We start from the raw sequence: 27,091 nt of genomic DNA, 5'->3' as shown, positions 1-27,091 counted from the left end.
ATATCTCTGTATTACTTTTATAAATGAGATAAAAATGAAGATATTTCCATTTTTATTTTTAAAAGGTAAAGGAGGGTCCAAAGGAAGTCTCCAAATGAGACCAACAAACTCCCAAATCTGTGTGTAACTATCAACATTTCTGAGGTCAGCAATTAAATTTTTGCTTTAAACTTTCTATTAAAGTAGAACAAAAAAGAAACACAGCACAACTTCTATAGGGATATCGGGATAGTCATTAACAATAAATCTGACTTGGTGTAAACATGACTATTATTATATTTTCTCCCCTTCCTGGGGAGACATAGCCAAAAATGCTTAAATTAACCCCAAGATGGTAATAGAAGTATAACCTGGGCCATCAATTCAATCTGTACTAAACATTGATTTATCTGCAACTAAATGTTAATTTCTTTCTAGTTCAGAAATACATCTTTGATAATTTTTCAATAGCTTGGAAGATCCAAATGCCTAAATTAAGAATGCTATTATGCCTTAGTCCATGAACAGGCTTGCTATAGTCCAAATGTCTTTTTTTCAGGATAAGAAGTTTGTTTTTTCTGATGTTACCATCACATTTATTCAATATCATGAGGTAACATCATGACTTACAAATACCATGGTTATCATTAATAATAATGCACAAAATAAAGAAACCGAATTCCCTGATACTTAGTAGAAACACTATGCTATTCCCAGAATATGAATTTACTGCTTCTGTGAATACTGTTTATTTTACTGTTCTTTTTTTTTTAAATAAATTTGTTTTTATTTTTGGCTGTATTGGGTCTTCATTGCGGTGCACGGGCTTCTCATTGCGGTGGCTTCTCTCATTGTGGAGCACGGGCTCCAGGTGTGAGGGCCTCAGTAGTTGTGGCACACAGGCTCAGTTGCTCCGTGGCATGTGGGGTCTTCCTGGCCCAGGGCTTGAACTCGTGTCCCCTGCATTAGCAGGCGGATTCTTAACCACTGCACCACTAGGGAAGCCCACAATTTTACTGTTTTCTTTGCAGAAGAAATACACAGTTGGGGCCAATTTTAGAATCAAACCCCCATTCTCTAAGAAGGGCATTTCATACGCTAAGAACTAAATTCTTTTTTCTAATACCACAATGTGGTTTACAATTATATTTATCCCCTTACCATTCCTTCCACTTCAGTTAGTTGTGGTGTAATTTCCATGTCACATAACCTTTTTTTTTTTTTTTTTTTTTGCGGTACGCGGGCCTCTCACCGCTGTGGCCTCTCCCGTTGCGGAGCGCAGGCTCAGCGGCCATGGCTCATGGGCCCAGCCGTTCCATGGCACCTGGGATCCTCCCGGACGGGGGCACGAACCCGCGCCCCCTGCATCAGCAGGCGGACTCTCAACCACTGCGCCACCAGGGAAGCCCCACATAACCTTTTTAAACCACATAAATTTGTGCAGCACCTTTAAAGTTTACAGTGCTTCTACAAAAACACCAGATTTAATTCTGGAAATCCTGCTCAGTAATACTGAAAATAATGTAAAATACAATATAAAATTGAACCAAAATATCTTGTAACATTTAAAAATTGCAAATATATTTATTACAATTTACAGATTAGCTAACAGTTATATACACAAATATAATTTTAGCTATAAAGTCCCAACAAACTGGTTACATTTAAATCATTGGATCTGTAGAAGCCAATTTAGATGTCTTCTAGTCCCCTAACTTCACCTTCCTTAAATTATAAAAAAATAAAATCTGATAGTTTTGATTTCAAGTTAAAGATGACGAGATGGTGTTATCACATTTGAACACTCAGAAAAGGAAATTTTACTTGTCTGTACAAAGCCTTTCATATGCTACATTGATACTTAAAGCACCATTGCAAGACTTTTAGGTGTGTAAAATGTTCAGTTAAAACTTCTAAGGATTTTAAGACTGAAGGTTTAACTTTGTTCTAACAACTAAAATTGGAATGAAACTGGTAAGAATTCTGTTTCTTCCCTTGTCCAACTTTAAAATGGTCCCTTTTGTCCTTATCACCGCCTGATCACTTCTTTTAAAGGAGGGTAGTAAATGGGAGAACTCTTCACCAAGCTTTTACGTATTTGGTAGTGAGGCTGGAATCTCAAGGGAATAATTCTCCAAAATCCAGTAAATGTAAAGATATCCCATTATTTTCATACATGCAGAGGTGCAAGATTTCAGAAACACAAAACACAACCTAAGTCTCTGAAAACAGTATACTTCAGTCTGGTTTTAAAAGAATGCCTACACATTTTCAAAGTTTTCTTTTCAAGGCAAGTGACACCTTCTTTCCAACTGACACAGGTGGTGTTTGAAACTTAGCTTATTTCCATGTTGTTACACTAGACTCTATAAATGCATTCCCTGTGATTACCTAAAATGCAGGGGCACAAACCACATTGAAGAAGGGCTCTGCAAAAATCTGACTTTTACTTGTACTCTCAGTGTTTAAGTATGAATATATATATACATATTAACACTAGAGGCAGTTCTTAGAGCAACCCAAACAAATAAAATAATGACCAGGTAGATTATAAACTGAGGTAGTAACCCTGCAAGCACTTCTGATGAAAAATTTGTCCCCACTCTGAAACAAGTTCAAAATTAAGAGGTCATCTATTCTATTCATGTTTTCCATTACCTGTGACAGGAGGCACATGAAACAAAAACAGACTATTAAGGAGTTGGTTAACCAACCTAACAAATGCACACCATGTAGAACTAGCTAAATAAACCAAATGCAATCAGTCACTGCAAAAACAGTTTGCTTTGGAAAATGAACATTGTCACTTTTGTTTATTAAAGATATCAGCTTTTTTCAAGTGGAAAAAAAAACAAAAGTAAACTTTGGGCTGAAGATATTAAGACTTTCTATTTGTTAAATCTATAGTTCTTTCCTGAAACTATAGGCCTTGCCATTACTTCTCTCACTATTAAAAAAGGAGAACACAATAAACTTGGATATTGACTGAAGTCTACATTTTACATTTCAAACTGGAAAGTTAAGACCTGCCCATTTCCAAGTTCACAGTGCCATCCTGACAGGTTTTAAAAGTGACGGTGCTGAGGCATATTAATAACACTGGTTTTCTTTTGAGAGCACATACAACAAGACCAAATTGCTCTGAGATGTCTCCTATCTTCTTCCTAGGAAAATTCTAAGCTTTTAAATTTAAAAGCAACTATGATGCAATTATTACTTCTGGAGTCTTTTACAACAATTTCTACCTATTGAAGACACAAAGAACCACCCAAGTGGGAACTATAATAACACATACAGAACCTTCTTCAAAAAAGAGTTTGCACAGAAATTAAGTATATCAGATGTTAAAATTTGGCAGAAATATGCAGCTTTCCCAAAGTAACAGAAAGTACTGCACATAAAGGTTTTGTGGCAGTCCTTGGAAATATCCTAGGTAGCGCTTAATCTAGAAATAAAAACCCACCACATATTTTCAACCAGTCACTTTTAGAAAGAAAGAAAAAAAACCACAATGACACAAGATAATGTACTTTAAGTTGGTAGTATATACAAGATTATTTTCTTAGCCTTGAAGTAGAAGGGCCAAATTACTGAAATAAAAAAATATAGAGAAAACATAACAGCCCATTAATTTCAGAATGTTCAGAGGGAAAAAAGAGCCCAAAGTTTTTAGACAGGTACACGTAATTTAAATTAGAATGAAAAATGGGCTTCAAACCCTATAAATATTGTTTCCCAAGAAAATAAGTTTTCAAAGTGCAAAATTACACCTTAAGAGGTCCCCTTTTCACTTCAGCAAGCAAACAACATTCAAAAACAAATCCAACTGAACAAAAAAGGAGGATTAGAAATCACACCATCTCATCCTTCATTTTCAGGGCTTGGCTTCAAACCTGTACATTTCTGAGTGGGATATGTTGCAAAAAAAAAATATTAAACTAGGTCACTGGATCCAAGTTGCATATCCTCTAAGAAAAAAGTCAAAGGACAGCTGCCAATTTTTGTTTTTAAAAGAAACCTCTCAAGTAAGAGGTAGTGTTTGCTAAGGCCAGAGGCTGTCACATCATCTTAACATTGCTCGAAAACATTAAGTCCTTTGAAGCACATTTCCTGGAGTCTATTAAACATTTTTTCTCTGTGCTCAAATGTCAAGCAGTATCCAATAGCGTCTTCTGTTTCTTGAATTCGTTTCTGGAACCTGCATCCATCCCGTGCAAATTCTTCCCATGGTCCTTTTCGATCCTCATCACCACTTATATAATACTCAGTAACTTCTTCAAGGAAGGTTACCTATAAAGATATAGACTAATTTTAATCTCAAATATAACAGAAGCAAAAGGAAGGAATGAAGGGAGGAAGAAAGGGAGGGAGGGAGGAAAGAAGGAAGGGTTCTAACTGACTAGATGGCACCTGAATAAAACAGTGGGCAAATGTCCCTTTAATTCCTTTCTCTTTCTCCTTCTCTCTCTCTCGCACACAACACACACACACACACACACACACACACACACACACACACACACCCCCCATCCCGCATCCATTATCCGGTCAACCAGACTACCCCCTCCTGGTTTTGGTGTTAAAAATGAGTCCAGATGGGTAAGTGAAATTCTCCTGATGTTATTAATCTTTACTTTTTTTTAATCTTTAGGGAAATCAATTCTGTGATACTTTTCCAAATGACAAATGTTTCCAAACAAAGTATTTCAGAAATATATTCCTGGAGTCAATGCTTTTATTACAACACAAAAGCTTTAACAAGATCGTCACTTATTTCTATTCTTCCTTTTTCCAAAAAAATTTCACTTTTCAGTGCTTTCCAATTCTTGAATCATAAATATGTAGTATTATTCTTATATTATTACTTTTGTAATAAGAATACGGAAGAGAGTTACTTAATAAACAAACTGCAGCAAAATTAACGTATCTTTAAAGTTATGTTACTATAAGACAGACTGTAAAGATAAAAACCCTCTTTGTATTCCTCCTCAATATGCTATCACTACATATACATGAAATTGAGAATATTACAATATACATGATCACATGGAGTGACAGTCCCTTTTAATCCCTACTTAATTTCTAATATAGAAGTTTTTCTTTTTTATCAAACACCAAAAGTAAAAACTTGTTTTAAAACACGTTCAATAGTTACATCAGCTAATCCCACTGTGACCTACTACTTTCATTCCCTTTACATCAGGCCAAGGAATGCCCCCGAGGACAATTAGTAGGTATGTAATACCTTAAAAGTTATTGCATTCTAGTGTTACTCATTGTGTCACCAAGATAAATAACAACAACAAACATTTATATAGTGGTTATCATATGCCAGGCTCTTTTCAAAGTACTTAGCAATTTTTATCTCACTTCATCATATCAACCCTATGGGGTATGTATTACTATCATCTCCATCGTACAGATAAGGAAATCAAGGTAGGTAGGTTAACTGATCTGTTCAAATCACACAGCTTCTATGGGTGCATAAGGATTCAAACCCTGAGTCTGGCTCCACAATCTGCACAATGTTATGCCATGACACAAAGCATTTTAAACTCCCAGATCTGAAAGCCTCATTCTAAGAAGTAGGCACTATCCATTATTCCCGTATACCTAAAGAATGGCATGTAGTCAAAGGCTATAATTTTACCATATCGCAGACATAATCTTTTATAAATGTTGCTTCTAGTTCATAGTAATAGCTGAGACACACCTACTTGACTCATCTCAGTCTTATTCAATGAGCAAGCTAAAATGAGGCATGAGATTGGCCTGAGGTCCCTGAACAAGAAAGAGCTACCATTTTAAAGTCAAGGCAACTAACTGTGAGTTTTATCTACTCACCTCATTTAAACCGTGCAATAATTCATACAATAGTTATTATTATTATTATTACTTCCATAAGATAAATAAGTGAATCAAAGCCATGAGAGGTCAAGTTACTTCCTAGCTCTGGCTGTCTTCTCAAATCTCTTGGCCCTAACTACTCAGGAGTGGGGAACAAAGGTCTCCAGGTGCCAAGTGCTCGTTCCATTGCCCCATTTCGCTTCTTATCTATTCACTAAATAGGTCATTTTGTCAGGGACCCTTTAAAAATATAGAGAAAAACTCTTTGATGACAGCATTTACAAAAGTGTAAACTGAAATTTAATTTTTAATATGCCTTATTCTGCTTCTATGGCTAAGACATAAGATTACCACCATTTAGGGACATTTTCTACCCCTGGAAGAGTTTCAAAGTATTAAGCTGGTCACTTGGAGCCAGTGGATGGTTCTTTCCACTTGAAACTTTGATGCTGCTGAATCTGAGGTCAATAATAATTTACCTACACCTTTCTCTTTCCAAATATAAGTAAAGAAGAAACTTTCCCTTCACAATAAAAGATACCCTGTGTATCTGGGGGGATCACTCTCCAATTAATAACTTCAGTTGAATAAACAATAGAGAAAAAAAAAAAGCAATTCAAAAGATTCCCAAAATAAGGTTAACTTGACAATGTGTTGAAAGAGTAAAATAAAATGCTCCAGGAAGTTTTAAGACTAGCCTGGGAATAGGAAGCAACTACTCAAGAAAACCAAATAAATGACCATCACTGTTACAAATGATTATTAACCTGTAGCTGGCCAATGATAACTAATAATGCTTTCTCAAGAAAAGGCAACACTATTTTCTGTATTGTTTTTGACTGTCAATCAAAATCCCAAATGTCCAAAAGTTTTTAATACTGAAATTAGTATTTTCTTTCATGGCAAAGAACCAGACAAATATGACTTGCTACTTGGTACCATCATCCCTTTGGGTTCTAACGGACAGGAATGAAGACACTGTTATCATGTAACTACAACACTAAGTGTCTGCAAACACCACATTTATTACCATTTAAAACTCTATGGCTATAATAGGACCTTCTCAATCTCTAGAATTAAATCGTGTACACACAAGGTTTAATTTTTCTGTTTCTTAAAAAAAAGTGAAAAGTTTAAGCTTGGAGGAAAACAGCCCAGAGCTGCCAATCCAAAAGAAAACAGCACCTTCGAGCTAACATCTATACAATAGCACCTTCAATTCAGACAGGAACAACACTCTAAGGAGGGAAGTGGGGGGCAGGGAGGCTCATTTCTCAATCCAAGTATATGAGCCTGCAGTCCTTCCTCAAAAATATGCACTATTATGCCTCCAGGAAAGTCATGCTGATATCCTTAACCACATCAGAACACGCAATATCAGGCATGTTAAAAGAAAGAAACAAACCTTTTTTCTCTGGATATGTGTGTGTCTTGCTCCAGAAAGAACCCCACCCTGTACCAAGTCTGGACATTCACTTTTTCGGCTCCCTGACAGTTGTACCTTACAGGAAAGTAAGCTGTGACACTCAGAAATGGCCACAATAGACTCAGACGGCCTCTCTGAGGCTCGACAGCCTTTCCAATTTTTCCCTGATGTTTGAAAAGGAGCCTTAAAATTTAGAAGGTTGTAGGGGTCATCGGAATTACAGAAAGAATTCCACAGTTTGAGACTCTCTGCTTCATCTGCACTAGATTCCCAGTCATCTTCTTCCCCAGAATTATGGTCAGGAGACTCAGGAAGGCTTGCAGTCCAGGGAGGATTTTCTAGATTAGACTTGTCAGACAAATCCGTCTCTGAGTCGGAAGGGTCTCTGGGAAGAATTTTGGCAGCAGTCTGAATTGTTGCTGTGAAGTTTTGGGGATTATAAGGATCGACACTATAGAAAGAGTTCCAAAGGTGGAGCCCTTCTGAGTCTTGTTCAAGGTCTGATTCTGAGAGTGAGCTATCGCTATCAAAACCATCATCCTCAGCGCCGTCATCCCAATCCTCACCTTCTGAATCAGAACTTGTTTCCAGGTCACTGGCTGCACCTCCCAAAATGTAATCTATCAATTTGTTGCTACAGGCTGGTCTGGCAGAAATGGGAAGGTCATCGTCTATGTCTGAGGAGTCAATTACACTTATTTGGTCCTCTCCAGGCTCCTGCTCCGTAGGAACCTCACAAGATAGACAGCCTTCCGAGGTGCCCTGTCTCTCCAAAGCAAGGGGAACCTCTTTAGTCAACAATTCTACCTTCTCCTCAGTGGGTTCCTGAGCGGTGCCGGGACCGGCTCCAGCAGCGGGAACACACTGTGTTGCACTATCTCTGCGGTGCTTCAGATCCATCCGGAGCAGGCTGTGCTCTTCCTCCAGGCTGTGGTAGCCATGATCTTGGTCAGGGGTGGGTAACGCTTGGCCCTTGCTGGCCTGCTGAAGGAATTCCAGTCGCTTCATGCGAAGATGGTGGATTTCGGGCAGCCCTTCTCTAGAGAGAGGCGCACATCCCTGCAACGAGACGCAAGCCATCTCCGCGTTGAGCGGCTGGGGATGAGACGGGACCTCATCCAGGCAGCCGCTTTCTGGGCTCAGCGCCTGGAAATCGACCAGCTCGCCACTGCCAACTCTGCTCTGATAGCTCAGCTCTACCCGGGGCAGGCAGTCCAGATAGGAGGGGTTCAGCAAATAGGAGACGACGTTGGCACTGCTTAAGCGCTGAACGTTGAGAGGCCCGGAGGGCGAAGGGCCAAGTTCCCGGCCGGAGAACAGATTGGCTTGGAGCTCCACTCCCCACAGCTGCTGCTCTAGGAGAAAAGCGTGGGCTGCGGAGTCCAAAGTTCCTCCCTTGGCTTTAAGTTCCAATTTTAGATCTGAGGACGAGCACTGCCAGTGGATGCCCTCCTCTAGCCAATCGAGGGGAACGACGGCCGCGTCAGCCGAAGGATCTAGCCGCAGCGAACTCAGAGATTTCGGCGCTGTGGGGGCGTCGGGTTCCTCCCGGGCCCTCAGGGCTCTCAGCACGCTGTAGCCTCCAGCAAAATCTAGCCATCTGGTCGGAATCATCCCACCGAAAAGCTGGCTCCAGATGAGCAGCTTCTGAAGCAAGCCGGGGAGCGGCGCAAAGAGTTGGGAAAGCAGCTGCATCCACGAGCTGCGCCGAGCCTCGGGCGGGGGACAAGAAGCCAGTTTGAGATCCCCGGAGTGTTCCGGGGCAGGAGGTGCGGGGAACTTGGAAGTGCCTGGTCGCGAGCGCCGAGGGAAGAAGAAGGGCAGCCGGAACCGGGAGTCCGCCCGCGGGGCGGCCCGTTCCCGCGATGCGTCTGCTGCCGGCTCCATCTCCGCGTTCTCGGCAAGTCTCTGAGGGAGGAAAGCGGAGCTCAGCGGCGGGCGGCCGGGAGGGACTCCAAAAGGCCTACAGAGTCTCAGCCTTGCCCAGCGGCGGAGTTGATGCCCCAGGCCGATCTCCGGGCCAACAGAAGAGCCACAGAGGAGAGCGGCTTCGGCCGCGGGCGGCAGACCACAGTCCGGAACGGCGGGCACAGGACGCGGCGGCCGAGGCGACATCCATCCTGGCGGAAAGGAGGTGTCCTAGTCCTCTCCAGCCCTCTCCACCATAGATAGAAGCCCTTCCGCGGCGGCGGCGGCGGCGACTTGCCAGGAGAGACTGACCGTGGAAAAGCTCCTCAGCTAAGCGACCCCGGAAGGGCTGGGCCGGCTGGCTGGTGGAAGCGAAGCTCAAAATGGCCGCAGGGCCAGCGCCGAAGCAGGACGCCTCCAAGCAAGCGGACGAGACGAAGGAGGGCGGACGGCTACGCCACCAGCTCAGGGCCACCGAACGTCACTCGCAGGATCAGGCGGGCGGGCCTTTCCGCACTCTTCCTTGTGGCCGCTGATTGGCCTAGCTCAGGTCCCTGTCGGCTTCCTTACTCTCGGTAGACGCAGCTCGCGCGAGGAAGATTGCATCAGCCAGGCCCAGCACTACGCGTGCGCACTTGCTGCTCGGCGGTCGCCTAGGAAACCGCCCCCTCCAGCCCCTCCCCCCCGCCCTTTGGGCCAAAGGGAGCGGCTTAAAGAGGTGGAGAATTCCTTGGAAGCCTTTTAACGGCCTAATACACACCCAAGTGTACACAGATACCTTAGCCTTGCATATATCTAGGCAACACTGGGGTTCCAGTGTTGTTGAGTGCTAAGTAGATCATCAACCTAAGATCTTAGTATAATAAAAGTTGGGAAATGCTGTGTACATACATATCTGGTGTTAACACTAGTAATGTGGAGTGATTAGTAAGTCCTAAGTGAAAAATGAATCATTATGCATTCCTGCCCCCTCGGTTTTAGGGTTTTTAACCAACGGTTTAGCTCTACCTAGGATCTAGCTTTGAGGTCTTTCAGCATCCAACCCACATATATCTCATAAAAAAGTGAACTCATGTTTCTCAGGTGGTGTCCCTGTTAGACAATTCCCTCGGTGGGGCAAACTGAAGTCACAGAGAAGGAAAGAAACGGAGCCCCCAGAACTGTTTACTCTCTTTTATACTTCCCATTCAAGTCATATTCAAGTCATATTTGTATCCTGAGCCCACAGAACCACAGGATACAACACCCAAAGAAGGAAGCACAGACCATTATCCTCTGAAAAAATTATGTCTCATAATCTTAGTTGCTACATTTGATTCTCTCTTGTGAGTTTGGTCTTAGTCCATTTCTTTATTTCTGCTAAAACTTTTTCATCGACACCTCTGAAGTCAAGTATCTGTTACCGAGGGAGTGTAGCAGTTTTGAGCACTGGGGACAGCAGTAGGGTCTTTTAGGAGCCAAGAGGAGGCCAGCTGCTCCTCTTTCTTGGGACTGTTCAGAGAACAGCCACTTCTTTCTAGGAAACTAAGAGGTCCTCCATTTCTGTGGTTTACCCCTTTTTATCTTATTATCCATATCTCTGGAAATATCTCATTTACAATTCTAAGAACTTCAGAAAAAATGTATTAATAATAGGAGTCAGTTTAATAACAGACCAAGAGATCCAAGTATGCAAATTAAATACTCAAAGCTTCAGTGGGTTGGTGAGTGAACTAAAGTCCTAATATCGTGCCTACCCTAGATAGAGTAGGGGCACAAACATCAGCTAATATTTGTTATGTAGCAGCTAACAATTGTTTCCCATCACCTGCAGAATAAAGGCTCTGTACAGTCTGTCCTTCCACTATACTTTTCCAGCCTTCTCTTCAGTAACTTCCCTTCATGCAGGTTATACTCTAGGAACACTGGGCTTGTTTCATGCCACTATTCACGCTGTTCCTCAGCCAAGAAAGCCATCACCTCCTCTGTTATATACCTACTCATGATTCAAGGTCCAACTCAAACGGCAACACCTTCTTGAAGTCTTTGCTGACCTTCCCAGTCAGAATTATATTGTTATACTCGATTAGAGCACTACACTATATATCCCTGTAAATATTCTTCTCTCTTGCTGGTCTCAGCTCCTTGAGGGCTGTATGCCAGTAGTTCCCAAAGTATGGTCTGGGCACCCCTGGGGATCCCATTTTAAGACCCTTTCAGAGGATCCTCAAGGTCAAAAATATTTTCATGATAATACTAAGCTGTTATTTTCCTTTTTTTTTTTTTTTTTTTTTTTTTGCGGTACGCGGGCCTCTCACTGTTGTGGCCTCCCCCGTTGCGGAGCACAGGCTCCGGATGCGCAGGCTCAGCGGCCATGGCTCACGGACCCAGCCGCTCTGCGGCATGTGGGATCTTCCCGGGCCGGGGCACGAACCCATGTCCCCTGCATCGGCAGGTGGACTCTCAACCACTGCGCCACCAGGGAAGTCCCCTATTTTCCTTTTTAACTCGCATTTTCTCATGAGTATATAGTGGACATGTACCTTCTAGAGGACACATGATATGGGATCTGGCAACAGACAGAATGCAAAAGCAGATATGAGATCCTAGATGTCTTTTATACAGCCAGATATTAAAGACATTTGGAAAAAAAAGTAAAACAATGCCACTCTTCTTGCTAGACTTTTTTGTTTTGAAAAAAATTTTTTTCATTAAGAGTGTCATTTATGTTGGGGCTTCCCTGGTGGCGCAGTGGTTGAGAGTCCGCCTGCCGATGCAGGGGACACGGATTCGTGCCCCGGTCCGGGAAGATCCCACATGCCGCGGAGCGGCTGGGCCCCTGAGCCATGGCCGCTGAGCCTGCGTGTCCGGAGCCTGTGCTCCACAACGGGAGAGGCCACAACAGTGAGATGTCCGCGTACCACAAAAAAAAAAAAAAAAAAAAAAAAAAGTGTTATTTATGTTAACATGTAATGGGTTTGTTATTTTTAAATAAATATTTTTTTAATTCCTCAGGTTTGAGTTCTAAAACAATAATTATCCATAGATATAATTTACATATGCAAAAGTTCTTTGGGGTCCTCAACAATTCTTAAGAGTGTATAAAGGAAGGGGTCCTGAGACCAAAAAGTTTAGGAACCACTGACCTAGCATGTTGACTGGCACATAATAGGTGCGTTTGTTGAATGAATGGAAGGGTAATAATACTTTAAAATAACAGCATCTTCCTTATGGCCAAGACTTTTACATTCCACTCTCAAATTTATCACTAACACCATGAGCCTCCCCCCAAATATTCCTTAAAACATCTTGAATGGGCCTTTCCTTCCCCATCTAGTCATTGGATACATACTTTTTATCTTCCTTACCTTGGAAGTTGCTCTAAAGGGAAAAAATGCAATCATAAAGTACTGGAGAAGTCTAAGAATATGTGACTTTGCCTTGTCAGTCTCTGCAGGAAACTAAAGTGTGAACCATCTCCTGCAGCCCGCTATCAACCAGGTGGCAGAGGGAGGGCAGCTCTGTTCGCAGAGATAGCGCTGTGTTGCCAGGGCTGTGTGCGTGCTGGTGAAGACAAGAAGTCTTTAGACAGTCCAGCTGACTGGCGCTTTGGCAGAAGATAATTTAAACCTCAGCTAATTATTTTTATTTTTAAAGATTTTGCAGGGCCTGAGGTAAAGGGTGTATACCTTTTCACTTCATTTTTCAGTCAGTACCACCTCCAAAATCTTTTTCCAAGTATCCCACACTCCGGAAACCACCTCCTATCTTTCCAGCTCGCTGCCTTGGAATCCCTATTCAGGTACTTATCACCGCCCCCCACCCCCCCAAACCTCCAAACCATTGCCATTACCACTTTTTTTGTGATTCATCACCCTCCTTCACTTCCCTCCTTACCCAAGCATGAATTCCATGGTCCAGTATGAAACTACCCCCTTGCAAAAACCCTTCATTCTTGTGCTCTACACCAATATTCTTCTCTGGCAAAACCCCAACCCTAGTGAAACCCAACTGTCCTCTTATTCTGAGCCTACCCCCTTGCAGCTAGCCATTGCTGGAGAAAAGCACTCAGACATGCTGACTGACTCACTTCCTATTTGTAATGACAAATTTCATCCATGCCGGGCATTCCTGGATAGTTCCTTTTTTTTTGGCAGCACGGCACGTGGGATCTTAGTTCCCAGACCAGGCACCGAACCTGCACCTCCCTGCAGTGCAAGCGCAGAATCTTAACCACTGGATCACCAGGGAAGTCCCCCTAGATAGTTCCTTAGCAGCTTTGCATCTCCTACACTGAGACTGTTTCACAATGTTTACTCATTAAGCTGGTGGAACACTCACATTAACATGGGTTAATATCACCTATCTTAAAACAAACAAGCAAAAAAACAAAAAAAAAGAAAATCTCTCCTGCACCTCCGAGTTTCTACACCACTACAGCAAAAATTTCTCGAGAGTTGTCTATTCTCACAGTCTCCACTTTCTCCACACCTATTCTGTCGTCAGCCTACTCCAATGTGGCTTTCATCCCCAACACTCATTAAAACAGCTCTCATCAAGATCACTAAGAACATTTTGCCAAATCCAGTTCTCTGACTTGTGGGTTGATGTGCACCCCCCTAAAAGATATTGAAGTCTTAATCCCCCAGTACCTACGAATGTGACCTTATTTAGAAATATGGTCTTTGTAAATTAAGATGAGCTCATTACGGTGGGCCCTAATCCAGCATGACTATGTCTTAACACAAACAGGAAATTTGGACACCTGTGCACACACAGGGAGAACTCCGTGTGAACGTGAAGGCAGAGACTGGGATGATGTACTTACAAGCCAAGGAATGCAAAAGATTGCCAGCAAACCATCAGAAGCTAGGAGAAGGCATGGAACAGATTCTCCTTCTCAACTCTCAGAAGGAACCAACCCTGCCGACACCTTGATCTTGGACTTCTGGCCTCCAGAACTGTGAGACTGTTGTTTAAGCCACCCAGTCTGTGGTCCTTTGTTACAGCAGCCCTAGGATATTGACAATACTTTTCTTTAGACTCCCATGACACCATTCCCTTGGTTTCCCTACAATTTCAGTGACTCCTCCTCTTCCTCTAAATGTTGACCTGTATCAGAGCTCAGTCACCTGTGGCTTTTTTCTTTTTAGCCTCTCTAACCTAGGTGATCTCATCCAGTTCCATGGCACTAAATGCCAACTAAATGCTGACCTCCACTTCTAAACTCCAGACGGACCCCTCCATTGGGTTTCAGATTCCATCCTCCTACTTCTCTACTTGGATGTCCAGACATCTCAAACTTACCATGATCAAAACCCTTAATTGTGATCCACCAAGCCCATCTTCCCCATCCCATAATGCCCCCACAGTCATTTTCACCCAGTTGCCAAGCCCCTAAACTTAGGAGTCATCCTCAATTCCTCTTTGCCTCAACCCCACATCCAATCCAACAGCAAATCCTGTCAGCTCTACCTTCAAAATATATCCAGATTCTAACTACCTTTCACTATCCCCATGCTACTCTCATTCCCCTCCTAGACTACTGCTTCCATTCTTGCTTCAGACAGCAGCCAGAAGGATCTTTGAAAACATAAATTAGAGTGCTGCAGTCCCTTTCTCAAAACCTTGTAATGGCATCCCCATCACACTAAGAATGAAATCCAGAGTTCTGATGGAACCCAGTTCAAATAGCTCCCACTCCGCCTGCCCACCCCTCCCCTTTTCCACCTCTGTCCCTGAGACACAGCACTGTAATCATCTGTTTCCATGTCTGCTTCCCTAGCTGGACTCTGAGTTCCTTGAGGACGCGATCCACACCTTTGTCATCTTAGTAGGCACAGTGCCTGGTACTCACTTGACCCAGAGAAGGCCATTAGTGTTGTGGACAGACACCTCAGACAAGTCCCCAGGCACCAGAATTACCTCCCAACTTAAAATGTTGCCTCGCTTTTGACCTTTCAAGTCCAGTCTAACCCTTAGCTCCCAAATCCTAACAAGTCCAGTTACTTCATTTTTACCACCTCTGTTTGAACGCAGAAAATCCAGTCTCCTGGGCTTGTTTCTCTTCTCCCTGGGCATCCCCTCTCCCCCAACTCCCCGGCTCTCTCATTCCCACTCCCTCTGGGTGGTTCAGATTTCTACCCCATTTGGCCAAGAAATTTCCTTAACTAAGCCTCTTGCCGGTTTCAAGTTCTAACTTTTAAAAGGTCCATTGGGACTTGCCCAGAACTGCAGTGACACCTCAAAACCACTTAGAAACACAGCAGGTAGGTTATCACTTACTACTGTTATTACTAAAAGTCCCTTGGAAACCCCACAAAACTTCCCAGCATGAAACATGACTCCACACCGGAGAGTTTTGAAAACTTCTGGGTAAACTGCTTGAACAAGGGTCATGTCACCTCCAGCTTCCACTTGGGGTTCAGTTCTGGGCTACAGCTCTGCTCTAACAACGTAATCGTTGCATGGCATCTCAGGGGTTGTTCCTTCTCTTATGAAATGGGGTTAGTTAAGTATCACTAGGCAGTAAACTCCTTAAATGCAGAGAACTATCTTAATTTATCTTTGTAACCCACAGCCAGTTACCCGGTACAGGGCCCAGGGCCCAGCTCCAAGGTCTGTATTCTTTATGAATGGAGGCACGCCACCAGGTAGCACTGGTAACACTGGTAAGCACAGTAAAAGTTTGTTGACAGAATTAACAAATGAGCCATGTCTACTTTCCAGGGTAGTTGCAATGAAAAATGACATCATGTATATTAAAACACTCAAGAGTCAAATAAACCTGGGTTCAAATTCTAGAGCCAAGGCCGACTGGCTATGTCCTTAAGCAAATTACTTAACCTCTCTGGGCTTCAGTTTCTTCATCTGTAAACTGGGGATGATAATACTCACCTGATCAAGTTGTTTTAAGGAAAGATTTAGCTGACACGTGTGAAATGCCCAGTGCACCACACCAGTGCATATAAAAGTTACCATTTGTAGAAACACTACTATCATTATTATCTTCATCTTGCACATCAGATGTTTTAATCTAGACATTTAAACATCAACGAATCTTGAAAATGATAGTTTTGTTTTTCTAAACATCATTTATTAGAAAATACAATTCCAGAGAAAGTAGGAGAAAAAGGATGTCTGGGATGTGGGTACAGTACACAGACCTCTCTCTTTAACAGGGGCATAGAGGGTCAAAGTAAAATGAGCTACAGGCAAAAAGCCAGTAACACATCTCTGGTCCATTCATCTAGAGAAGTTCCACCTCTGTTCTCCACTCCCCTAACCCCTGCCCACAGCAGCCAGCTTTATCCTTTACATTTTAAATTTAAAAGTTTCAACTTCCTTGCTGCTCTGTGGCTTCAATGAATGGAGCTTCTTTCTCTAGTTATGGAATGAGTCAGCGAAAGGGGGAATTTCTGATCCTTGGAGCTGGGGAGGGACAGTCCACATCGTATCCCCACTTAACTCCATTCCCCAGTCACCGGGCACAACCAGCCAATTTAGAAAGTTAATATCAAATTCAAAGTCTCTCCTTTTTTCTAGGAAGACAACCTTTCGGAGTAAAGCGCACGAGTGAATTTCAAATCCATTTGGTAGGGAATGAAGAGTATTAAGAGATCAGAGACCCAGTCTCTCCCTTCCAGCTCAGCTCAATCCAGCCTCCTCACAACCAAAGAAAATCACTGGCAAAAACAACAGTTTTGATGGGATTCCCCACCTGCACCCCTTTTCTTCAGCTGGGGCATCCCTTTGGCTCCAGACAAAATAGGTTTATGGCCCCATAGAATGAGAGAAATTCTTATTAAAAAAATGTGACAGAAATGGAGTTTGGGAGAGAAGCAGCAAAACAAAAGGAGTGGTGGATGACGAGGAAAGCTTCCCAGAAACCACCCAACAGCCAGCCAAGCTGGCGTCTGCAGCCTAGAGGCCCATTCCTAGGGCCAAGACACCCTGGGGTGAAACCAAACCTAAGGGCCGAGGCAGCAGTTTATCCCACCAGAGAAAAATGAAGGGAGAGACCTATGGGGGAGCACCCAGGCATATTCACAGGGACCAGATGACCCCCGGAAGAGCTGAATGGAGGGGTAGGAGACAGTATTCAGGGCAAGTCCTAGCAAAATAGGGGAAGACGAGAGGAAAAACTCCCCCTAAAAGAGCCCAGGTCCCTGAACACAGGTCCTCTACAGACCTCCATACGGAAGGCCCTTCCTTACACACGTAGGTATCACATCGCTCTCCTTTGGAGGCAAAATCAGAAAGGCCCAGTGGCGCAGGCCTCAGTCCAGCACACACAGCCCTCCTTGTCCCTCCCGACCTGCCTCAGAGACGGAGGGCACTAACTGAGGGCCCACTGGGCCCCTCCCCAAATAATTCCTATAGATAGAAATGCAAAAACAACAAACAAACAAAATCCTAGGGAAAAGTCCAATAAGAACCTCAATCATACAAAAAGTCCAATTCCTCTTTTGCCTTCTGAGGCACATGTAAGTCCCTTCTCACAAGGCTTCCTGTCCAGTTAGGACAACGTTACTATTTCATTTTTTAAAAATAAAAATAAAGATATCCACCCACCCTCCCCCCAAATGCTACCTCTACAGCCCACCCCACACACCTCAAACCAGGCATTGCTCCCTTGACACAAGGTAAACTTAAAACTTTGCTGCACCCTCACAGCCTCCAAGGGGCTGCTCATCACAACCAACCCAAATGCAGTCTGCAGAGGAGCGGATAGCAGAGAGCATCTTTACCCTCCTTGCCTCCTACCACGGAGGCCCGATCCGCCGGGACAGAGGGAAGCCCCACCGAGGGCCCTGCCCCTACACAAGGAAGGGGCAAGTCAAGCAGGGAGAGTCCTCTCCTCCAGCTCTGCCATGAGCCTGGGGTCCTGGGCCATGGCTCCGCTGGGCTCATAAAGTCTCATGACTTCGAGATCCCAGTGCGAACCAGCCAGTCTTCTCCTGGGTCAGGTCCAGCTCTCGCAGGCGGATGTGCACCTCCCCCAGCAGAACGTTCTCCCAGAATCCTTGCTCACTCAGCACACTCAGCTGTAGCTCCCGCTGCTGGAGGTCTCCCTTGGGGATTCCATCATATACCAGCTGCAAATGCAAAATTGGGAAGAAAGGGAAGTAGTGAGAGAGGGAACATGGAAGGGGGAGATGCTTAAGTCTGTGGTGGTGTGATCTGATCTGGCTGAGACCCCTTTACCTCCCCAACCAGACAGAGCCCAAGGGAATAGAGAAAGCATACAGAAGCCAAGGGAAGCTTAAAGAACCCTGCTCTCGGGGGGACTTCCCTGGTGGCGCAGTGGGTAAGACTCCACACTCCCAATGCAGGGGGCCCAGGTTCGACCCCTGGTCAGGGAACTAGATCCCACATGCATGCTGCAACTGCAACTAAGACCTGGCACAGCCAAATAAATAAATAAAAAATAAAAATAAATAAAGACCCCTGCTCTTAGCTCAGAGTTCAAGCAAATGAAGGCTTGTCATTGGGGCCACAGCTCATTATCAGCAAAGGACCAGCAGGCTCTTCCTCCCCACAGACCATGCCGCAGCTGTGGAATCCCTACCTTAAGTGTCAGCAAACTTTTTTACATAAAGGGCCAAATAGGAAGTATTTTAGGCTTTGTAGGCCATACATTCTGATCTATGTCACGATGACTCAACCCAGCTGCTACAACATGAAAGCAGCCACAGACAAGACTTAAATGAATAGTAATGGCCACGTCCCAATACAACTTTATTTACAAACCGGCACAGTCGGCCAACCCCAGCCCCACCCAGCACCTTCCCCACATACCATCTCATTGTAGGTGGGGTTGCAGGTTTTCCGGGCCACTTTGGTTTTCTTCTTAGTGGTTTTCTGAGGGTCAGGAAGGAGGTAAATCTTGACATAGGGGTCGGGATCATTCCCATCCTGGAGCAGTTGCTACAAAGGGAATGAAAACCAAAAAAAAAAGATGAAGGTTTTTCTATCTGTCTCTCTACCACCATTCCTGTGATCACTCCCTGATCCAGACCCTCTTCTCCCACACCTAGCTTCTTGCAATGCACAATAATTTATGCTTCCCAGCCCACTGCATTCTGCTAGAAACACCTACCACGGTAACGTTAGGTGTCCTCCTAAAACATCCATCAGATTGCCTATGATATCCAGTCTATACTTTGTACACGAATGCTCAGGGCACGCCACAACTTGGTCTGTTCTGAATGAACCATCATGTCCCCAGATATCTCTGCCCAATATCTTTTGTCTATTTTGATCCAAGTAACCCCTAAGAGGTAGAGAAATGAGTCAGAGAGATTAAGTTGCTTGTTCAAGGTCAGCCAATTAGTGATTCACTCAGCCTGATCCTTTTAAAACTTAAGTCAGATCTTGTCACGCCTCTGCGCAAAACCCTCCAAGGGCTCCCATCTCACTCACGGAGAAGCCACACTCTAGACTGTGGGACCAAGGCTCTGGTCTGCCCTCTCCAACCTCACCATCTGCTATTCTCCCCTCTGCTGCAGGGGCTTCAGCCACACTGGCCTCCTCCTGCGGTTCCTGACATGCCCCAAGCAGGCTCCTGACTAGGGCTTTTGGGTTCAACTGCTCCCTCCGCCTGGAGCAATCCTCCCTCAGATGTATATGCATGGCTCCCTCCCTCACCTCCTTCCACCTTTGCCCAAGTACCTCCTCATCAATGAGGGTTTCCCTGAACACTGCAAAATTGCTGCTAGCTTCATTCCACCCCGGTATTCCTTCTCTGCTTTATTTCTCGCCAGAGCACTTACCACTATCTGACTTGCCATATATTTAACTTAACTATTTGTCTGTCTGCCTCTTCCTACTAGAATGTAAGCTCCCTGAGGGCAGGGATTTTATTTTGTTTACCCTTGTATCCAGAGCTAATGTATCAGTGCCTGGCACACGGTAGGCAGTTGATGAAGATTTGTTGAATAAAATGAATGAATGATTCTGTAAGAGTGAAACCCAGATCTCTCTGATTCCAAAGTTCATGTACCTCCTGCTACATACTAATGCCCCAACCTGCAAAAGTCCAGCACATCGTGGTATTCAATAAGAGTTCCCTGCCCCTTCCACTCACAAGGTTCTTAGAATCATACCAAAAACTTAGTGATTATACTCTGCCTTGATTATGCTTGAAGGATGTCACATGGCTGCCTTACCTCTATAACCAGGAAATAAGCCCCTTGGGCCTCTCCCTTATAATAATCACCATAATAATGATACAAGGCACTATGTCAAGTGCTCTTACATGCATTATCTCATTTAATCCCTATAACAACCCTATGAGATAGGTGCTAACATTATCCTCATTTTAACGAGGCTAAGAGTAATTGGGCTACTTGCCAAAGACCACAGGTAGTAAGAAGCTGTGTCTAGTATTGCTTGGTCATATCATAGGCCTAGCACGGTAGCAGGCCCATTGGGTATTCATTCAGTAATCTTTGTGGTTACTCTCACGAGAGGGGGGCAGAAAAGGTCTGATCAGTCAGAAAAGTACCAGAAGAAAGATAAAGATCCAAAGGAGGACTGTGTATGCACTTACCAAGCCCCGAATATGCATCACCATGATGAAGAGTTTGTTGTTTTTGTAGGAGATGGACAGCTTCACCTCTCCCCCAACCTTTCCGACCGGCCGGGCCCATGTGCCATCTGTAGGGACAAAGGAAACTGAGAAAGGTCATGAGGCCAGCCCTGTCCCCATCTGGTGCCAGGCAGACATTTCTGTTTTCTTTTAACCCCCCGCCAGTAACTCCACGTCAGAGTCCTGATACCCCATCGGGGATCTGCCAAGTGGCATCCGCGAACATGACGCAGAGTCGGGTTGGGGGCGTCTATCCAATTCCAGTGTGTAAGCATATCCAGTCCCTGGGGAATTGCTCAAGGAGCTGTGGACCCATAGCCTGAGTGGGAAAGCAGATTCTCTAGCCAGTAAGCAAAGGAACAGAGACGAGTCAAGGAAGGAGAACCGGGAAGGGGCAGGGGCAGGAAAAATGACCTTTGGGAATGGTTCAGAGAGGTTGGCAGAAATGTCACAGAGAAGGCACTGTACCTGAGGACTTGGGAGCCAGGCTGGTGCCCGCAGCCTTCTCATCCCGGGACAGGGGGTGGAAGAAGGTGTACACCAAATCACACTGGAATGGAATCAGAAAACAGGGTCATTCCTCAGTAAGACAATGGCCCAGTGAAAAAAGGAAAAGGACTGTTCCACATTAAAAGAGACCTATGAAATGTGACAACCAAATGTAATATGCAGTTCTTGTTTGGGTCATGGCTCAAACAAACCAACTGTTAAAAGAATTTTGGAGATGACAGGGACATTTTGAATATGGACTATGTTTGGGGTGATATAATGACAGTGTAGTTATGTAAGATTATGTCCTTGTTTTTTAGAGACGCATAGTAAGTACTTAGGGGTAGAAGTCACGATGTCTGTGATTTACTTTAAAATATTTCATAAAAAATAGATGACTCAAACACGTCAAAATAATGACTGTTTAAGTGATGGACATACAGGCATTCATTATACTGTTCCTCTATTTTCCTATATGTTTTGAAAGTTCTCATAATACAAAAGTTTAAAAAAAAGAAAAAAAATCAAATAAAAGTAGGTCACATCAGGGCAAAAGCAGTCTGTTCTTGGAATTCCCAGGCAGTCCAGTGGGTAGGACTTGGCGTTTCACTGCTGGCAGGCCAGGGTTCAATCCCTGGTCGGGGATCTAATGCCTGACGCAGCCTTGGACAAAGACCATGAATCCTACTTTTGAGAATGTTTACTAAGCAATTAGGGAAAACAAAACCAAAAACTAAAATGTGTGAAAATACCCACTCTAGCATTAAGAGTGAAAAAAGGGGGGAGGGGAATGATCTAAATATCTTTCAAGAAGCGAATGGTTAAAGAGATTACGGTATTGCAAATTGGTGTATTAATTTGGTACACATATTTAAAGTTATGCTTACTATAAACACTTAAGTGAAAAAAGAACAGAATATAGCATCATATTTAAGCTATGACCACTATAAAACTATAAAAGTCACATTTATATACGGATAAATAGGAAGGAAACATGGAAATGGGGTTAGATGGTTTTTTAGGCTGATGGGACTCCGGATGACTGTATTTGTCTTTATGCCCATTATAGGACCATTTGTTTAAAGAAAAATCTGGGCGGATACACACACTCAACCTGCTCAAAACCTTCCATTTCCTCAGGCTCTTGCTCACTACAAGCACCTAACACTGACATGTCTCTCCGCGTGCCCAGCTGCATGTTTGTGTTTCACTGCATTTCTGTGCATAGTCCTGTGGGGCTGGAGCCACGACCCACCCACCTCTTTCTGCACACAGACCCAGAAAAGCCAAGTCCCCTCCATGATTGCCACCCGCTTCTGTCCGCATCCCCCACCCCCCACCAGCGCCAGGGACAGCCAGGAACAGAGGCAGCCACCCACCTCGGCCACCTCAGGGGCTGCGTGGATCAAGTGCCAGATGTAGCCATTTAACTCCTCTCTCCGCCGCTCCGCCACCGCCTCTCCCCGTGAGCGGCCAATCACAAAGCGACTAGGGAAGCTGCACGGCAGGTGGGCAGTGGCGATGCAGGAGGGGGAAGATGGGGAAAGATAATGAAGAGGCAACAGGATTTAGTCACATTTCACTTGCATTTTCAGTCACCTGATCTGCATTTCTCACCAGCCTCCATTCCCAGGGACCTTTCCCCGACTCCATGCCTCCCCAAGCTCCCCAGGCCTGTGCCAAGGGCACACACGCAGTATCTCACACCAGACAGTTCCTAGGACACCGGATGAGAAAAACAAACCGTTGAGCAGAGTCCTACAGCTCTCCAGAAGTGCCTCAGCGGCTCTGGAGCCCCCAGTTTTCCCCATCAAGGTAAAAATTCATTTGAAAAATCGCTTTTATAAATTGTTGTGAAATACACATAACATAAAATTTACCATCTTAACCATTATTTTAATATATATATTTTTGATATGGACCATTTTTAAAGTCTTTATTGAATTTGTTACAATATTGCTTCTGTTTTATAGGTTTTTTTTTTGGTTTTTTGGCCTCGAGCCATGTGGGATCTTGGCTGCCCGACCAGGGATTGAATCCACAGCCCCTGCATTGGAAGGGGAAGTCTTAACCACTAGACGACCAGGGAAGTCCCCGTCTTAACCATTTTTAAGTGTGCAGTTCAGAATTAAGTACACTTACATTGTTGTGCAACCATCACCACCATCCATCTCCAGAACCCTTTTCATCTTGCAAAACTGAAACTATATACCCATTAAACAACTCCCCCTCCCTCCTGGCAACCACCATTCTACTTTCTGTTTCTATGAATTTGACTACTCTAAGTGCTTCATGTAAGTGGAATCGTACAGTAGAATAATATTCCATTTTGTATATACACTGCATTTTGTTTATCTATTTGAAACATACTTTTACTCTTTAGAAGATTAGAAACTTCGAAAAATCTTCAGATTCAGTCAATCCCCTGCCTTTAGACCCAGGTTGCTCTCCTGGCAGGTGGACCCAAGCTTATTTTCAAGGCTGGAGGAAGACCTCTTGAGAGCCTCAGAAGAGCATGACCACCAGGGGGAGCACTTGTCATCAAACTCATTGCCAGGAGGAGAAAACCAAGGACATAGGTCTTTTCTCCAAAGGGCAGTATCTCACTCCCGCAGTCCTGCCCAGCCCCCATCCGCTCTCCCTCCGCAGTATCCCTCAGTGCAGAGAGTAAAGGCCACAGATACCTGGGCAGGAGGGAAGAAGGGAAGAGCAGCCGCAGCTTATTGTGTAACTCCTGGAACTCCTCAAACGTCCTCTGGATGTAAGTGGCCTCGTGAGCATTCTCTCGCATCACCTTTACCACGTAAATCTGCAAAATCCAAATCTTAGAGAATACTTCCTGCCAAACCCTCTACACCCAATGAAGGGGGTAGGTGAGGGGACAGAAGTGTGTGTGTGTGTGCGCACGCACACACACACATGTGTTGGAGGAGTTACGCTTTCCAGAAGGAAGAGGATAAAAATGTCTCTAATGGAGACAAAGATAATATACATATGCAGCAAAATGAAAGCAAAGATTAACAAGAATCCTTGTTTCACAAGACCCTTGACTCAGAGGGAACAGCCATCCAACTCAGCTCCCTGATTGTAGGCAGGCCACTTGGGCAGTGGAGAAGGAAGGGGTGTATGACTGCTCCCAGCACAGGGTGCTCAGTCAACTCCAGCGCCCGCAGTGTGGAAGGGAAGAAACAGTCAGAACCCCAACAAGCTGGGGCAGTGGGGAGCAAGGGAGGGTCAGATCGGAGAAAACACTTACGTAGCCTTTGTTGGGGTGGAAGATCTTCTCGTGGCGGCAGAGAAATACATCAGTGATGCGGCCAGAGCTCTTGAGAGTGTGTGTTCGGGGAGCAAAGGAAAGGGTCAGCCGGTCGTCTGAGCCTGTGAACTTCATCTGAGCCAGGTTATGAATGAAAAAATTGAGCTTTGTGGCTACACTGCCGAGGCTGGACTCAATCAACCTGAAGGAGGATGGGAAGAAAAGGATGTGACCAAGGACCCAAGTCCCCACTGCCTGGCAGAGCTATCTCGAGAAATATCCCCTGACACCTGAGACTAATACTCAGCTCAGATCAGATCATTTTCCCTGTGTGATATCCTCATAGAGTACATGATTGCACACAATGATCAGCATACAGTTTATTTCTGTGAAACTTGGGGTCTTATCTCCCCTCACTGCCCACCTGACCCAAAGACAGTTAAACCAAGGTAGGAAGGAATTAGGGACGCCACCGTGGGCTCACCATGTAAATGTCTAAATACTGTTGTCAAACTGAGTTTCAAGGTTCAGTATGATGGAACCTCACCAAACAAAGCTCAATCCAGAGATTTTAGTTCAAAAGGAAAGGTACTATATCAGACCCAACAGAGAAAGTTTAGTTCGCTAAGTTCCAAAAAGGGTGCATAATAAAATGGACAAAACAGTAGACATTAGGGGCTTCCCTGGTGGCACAGAGGTTGAGAGTCCACCTGCCGATGCAGGGGACACGGGTTCGTGCCCTGGTCTGGGAGGATCCCACATGCCGTGAAGCGGCTGGGCCCATGAGCCATGGCCGCTGAGCCTGCACGTCCGGAGCCTGTGCTCCGCAGCGGGAGAGGCCACAGCAGTGAGAGGGCCCACGTACCGCAAAACAAAAAACAGTAGACATTAGTATACAGACACTTTCCTGCTTTCACACAAAGTGTGTCTAAGAACGTCAAATATGGGAAAACAGAACCATGGAATTCCATGTTTTGACAAGGGGGAAGGTTCTGATCCAGAGAGCTAAAAACTAGTACAAAATCCCTACTATACATTGCCCCATAGACAAAATCCTTGACTGAGACATGGTGAGAATGCAAGTAGGGGATCGCAGTACCTCTATATAAAGGTCAGCACTCAAGTGCAGACGGGAGACTGAGTCTGAGAGAAGTAAAATGATTTACCGAAGTCAAAGGCAAAGTTGGGACCACTGACTCATGTTGTCAACTCTAAGCTCTGCCACTGGAGCTAAGCCTCTCCCGTTTCCCTAGCCCTGTTCTTCCCAATCCAGCAGCCTGGAAATTAACTACCCAGAGTGGGCAGCACTGTTTCGTACGGAGAGTTTTACCTGGTGAAGTAGGTAGTGGCATTGGCCTCTGTGTCCTGAGGCCTCAGGGCATCATACACATACTTGAGGTCTTCCAGGTCTGAGAGCTCAGGGATCCCACAGGACAACATCTAGAAGAGCAAAGAAGAAGAGAGGATGCCTGTAACAACCAGGAATTCTTGCTTCTTCCTTACCATAAGGCAAGATTTTCTACAGCTAGGCTCCCTAACCCTTCTAGACGGTGGCAGGCAGATGCTGTGGGCAGTGGCTAGCAGTCCACAGGAACTGGGGGGGCTGGAGCAGGAAGTCAGATACCTGCAGACACCACTGTCCCCAGGTGGTCTGAGCCCTGCCTTTACCTAGGGCTCAGAGAAGTAGATCTCCAGAAATCCTTTGAAGCAAGACAAGGGAGTCTTAAAGATGGTGCCAGATGATAAGAAGGAGGGGTTCAGAAAGGGATGGAGCTCCTCACCAGGCCCAGAAGGTTGAGGAAGAGGTGGGTGTGCTTGCGAATGAGGTTGTAGGCTTGGCAGCAAAGGTCAACAAAATCATGGAAGCGGCTGGAAGGCTTGTCACCCCCGTTGATGACATACGCCATGTCCGAGGTGAAGACAAAGGGGGCACGGTCCCTGGGCCAAGGGGAACATACAGGTAGAAGGTCAACATGAAGGAGGAAGCCCACTTTGTGGGCTGCATCAGGGGATGGTTTTCCTCATCCCTCAACACCTGTGTGAAATGGATAGATGTGGCTCCTCTAACATTTTCGTTTTTCTTTTCCTCCCTTAATCTTAAAAAATCCCCAAGCACATCCTTCATTGGTTCCCTGCCTGTGAGCTAGTGATATTGTCCCTGGATATCTAGTTGTATTCCCTTTTGCTGTGGTTTGGGCTCATTTCCCTTTGCTCAGTCCTCAGCAGGGAGGGCCAATGGCTGGTGCCTGCCCTCTTCTGCAAGGCCCTGAAAGGACTTGACCTCTTTCTCAGTCTTCTCTTCTCCAAAGCTGCTCAGCCCAGGGACCACACTCTGCAGCGCGGGCCCTCCCATCACGGGCTCGTGTTCCAGCTCCGAACCATTTCCGCTGACCTCCCTGGCCTACACGCGCATCCTGGCTTCAGGAGACCACTTACCGCTTGATGTTCCCGAACATCTGGGCGTGGCCCAGGAAACGGCCAAAATCTATGTGGAACATGTGGCCAGTCGTCTTCAGCATGATGTTGTCATTGTGACGGTCACAGATGCCCAAGACGTACGTGGCCACACAGCAGCCAGCACAAGAATAGATGAAGTTCTCTACAGCCTGGGAGA

General features: G+C 44.8%; 2 protein-coding genes across 11 annotated transcripts in view; both read right to left on the bottom strand.

Moving 5' to 3' along the window:
- Positions 1 to 1,535: 1,535 nt before the first annotated feature.
- Positions 1,536 to 9,822, bottom strand: PPP1R15B (protein phosphatase 1 regulatory subunit 15B). 2 transcript variants are annotated; one of them, XM_067729313.1, is made up of 2 exons: positions 7,232 to 9,777; positions 1,536 to 4,269 (listed from the first exon to the last, which is right to left on the bottom strand). In XM_067729313.1, the coding sequence occupies exons 1-2, from the start codon at positions 9,365 to 9,367 to the stop codon at positions 4,048 to 4,050; spliced, it is 2,358 nt and encodes a 785-aa protein (XP_067585414.1). In that variant the 5' UTR covers positions 9,368 to 9,777; the 3' UTR covers positions 1,536 to 4,047. The 2 variants fall into 2 exon arrangements, with proteins under 2 accessions (XP_067585414.1, XP_067585415.1); XM_067729314.1 differs by having other exon boundaries at positions 4,106 to 4,269; positions 7,819 to 9,822.
- A 6,391-nt stretch (positions 9,823 to 16,213) lies between these two features.
- Positions 16,214 to 27,091, bottom strand: part of PIK3C2B (phosphatidylinositol-4-phosphate 3-kinase catalytic subunit type 2 beta) — a 61,661-nt gene continuing 50,783 nt past the window's right edge. For 7 of the 9 annotated variants that reach the window (XM_067729305.1, XM_067729308.1, XM_067729306.1 and 4 more), the window contains 10 exons: positions 26,914 to 27,083; positions 26,259 to 26,415; positions 25,808 to 25,917; positions 24,478 to 24,679; positions 23,906 to 24,030; positions 22,601 to 22,718; positions 21,201 to 21,282; positions 20,694 to 20,800; positions 18,941 to 19,069; positions 16,214 to 18,237 (listed from right to left, as the gene is read on the bottom strand). In XM_067729305.1, coding sequence (XP_067585406.1) covers positions 18,049 to 18,237; positions 18,941 to 19,069; positions 20,694 to 20,800; positions 21,201 to 21,282; positions 22,601 to 22,718; positions 23,906 to 24,030; positions 24,478 to 24,679; positions 25,808 to 25,917; positions 26,259 to 26,415; positions 26,914 to 27,083 — 1,389 coding nt within the window. In that variant the 3' untranslated portion in view covers positions 16,214 to 18,048. Of the gene's footprint in view, positions 18,238 to 18,940; positions 19,070 to 19,241; positions 19,416 to 20,693; positions 20,801 to 21,200; positions 21,283 to 22,600; positions 22,719 to 23,905; positions 24,031 to 24,477; positions 24,680 to 25,807; positions 25,918 to 26,145; positions 26,416 to 26,913; positions 27,084 to 27,091 lie in introns of those variants that run through there. The other 2 variants (XR_010941327.1, XR_010941328.1) reach the window with 2 other exon arrangements.

Source organism: Pseudorca crassidens, chromosome 2, assembly GCF_039906515.1.
Source record: "Pseudorca crassidens isolate mPseCra1 chromosome 2, mPseCra1.hap1, whole genome shotgun sequence".
Taxonomy (NCBI): domain Eukaryota; kingdom Metazoa; phylum Chordata; class Mammalia; order Artiodactyla; family Delphinidae; genus Pseudorca; species Pseudorca crassidens.
Note: the sequence above shows the minus strand (reverse complement) of the source record. Positions and strands in the feature narration are given on the sequence as shown.

Excerpts from the sequence above, each read along its gene's own strand:
- PPP1R15B (XM_067729313.1), bottom strand. The coding sequence starts at position 9,367 with ATGTCGCCTCGGCCGCCGCGTCCTGTGCCCGCCGTTCCGGACTGTGGT. Across the intron at positions 4,270-7,231 it reads CACATATCCAGAGAAAAAAG|GTAACCTTCCTTGAAGAAGT; the intron begins GTTTGTTTCTTT and ends ATATCTTTATAG.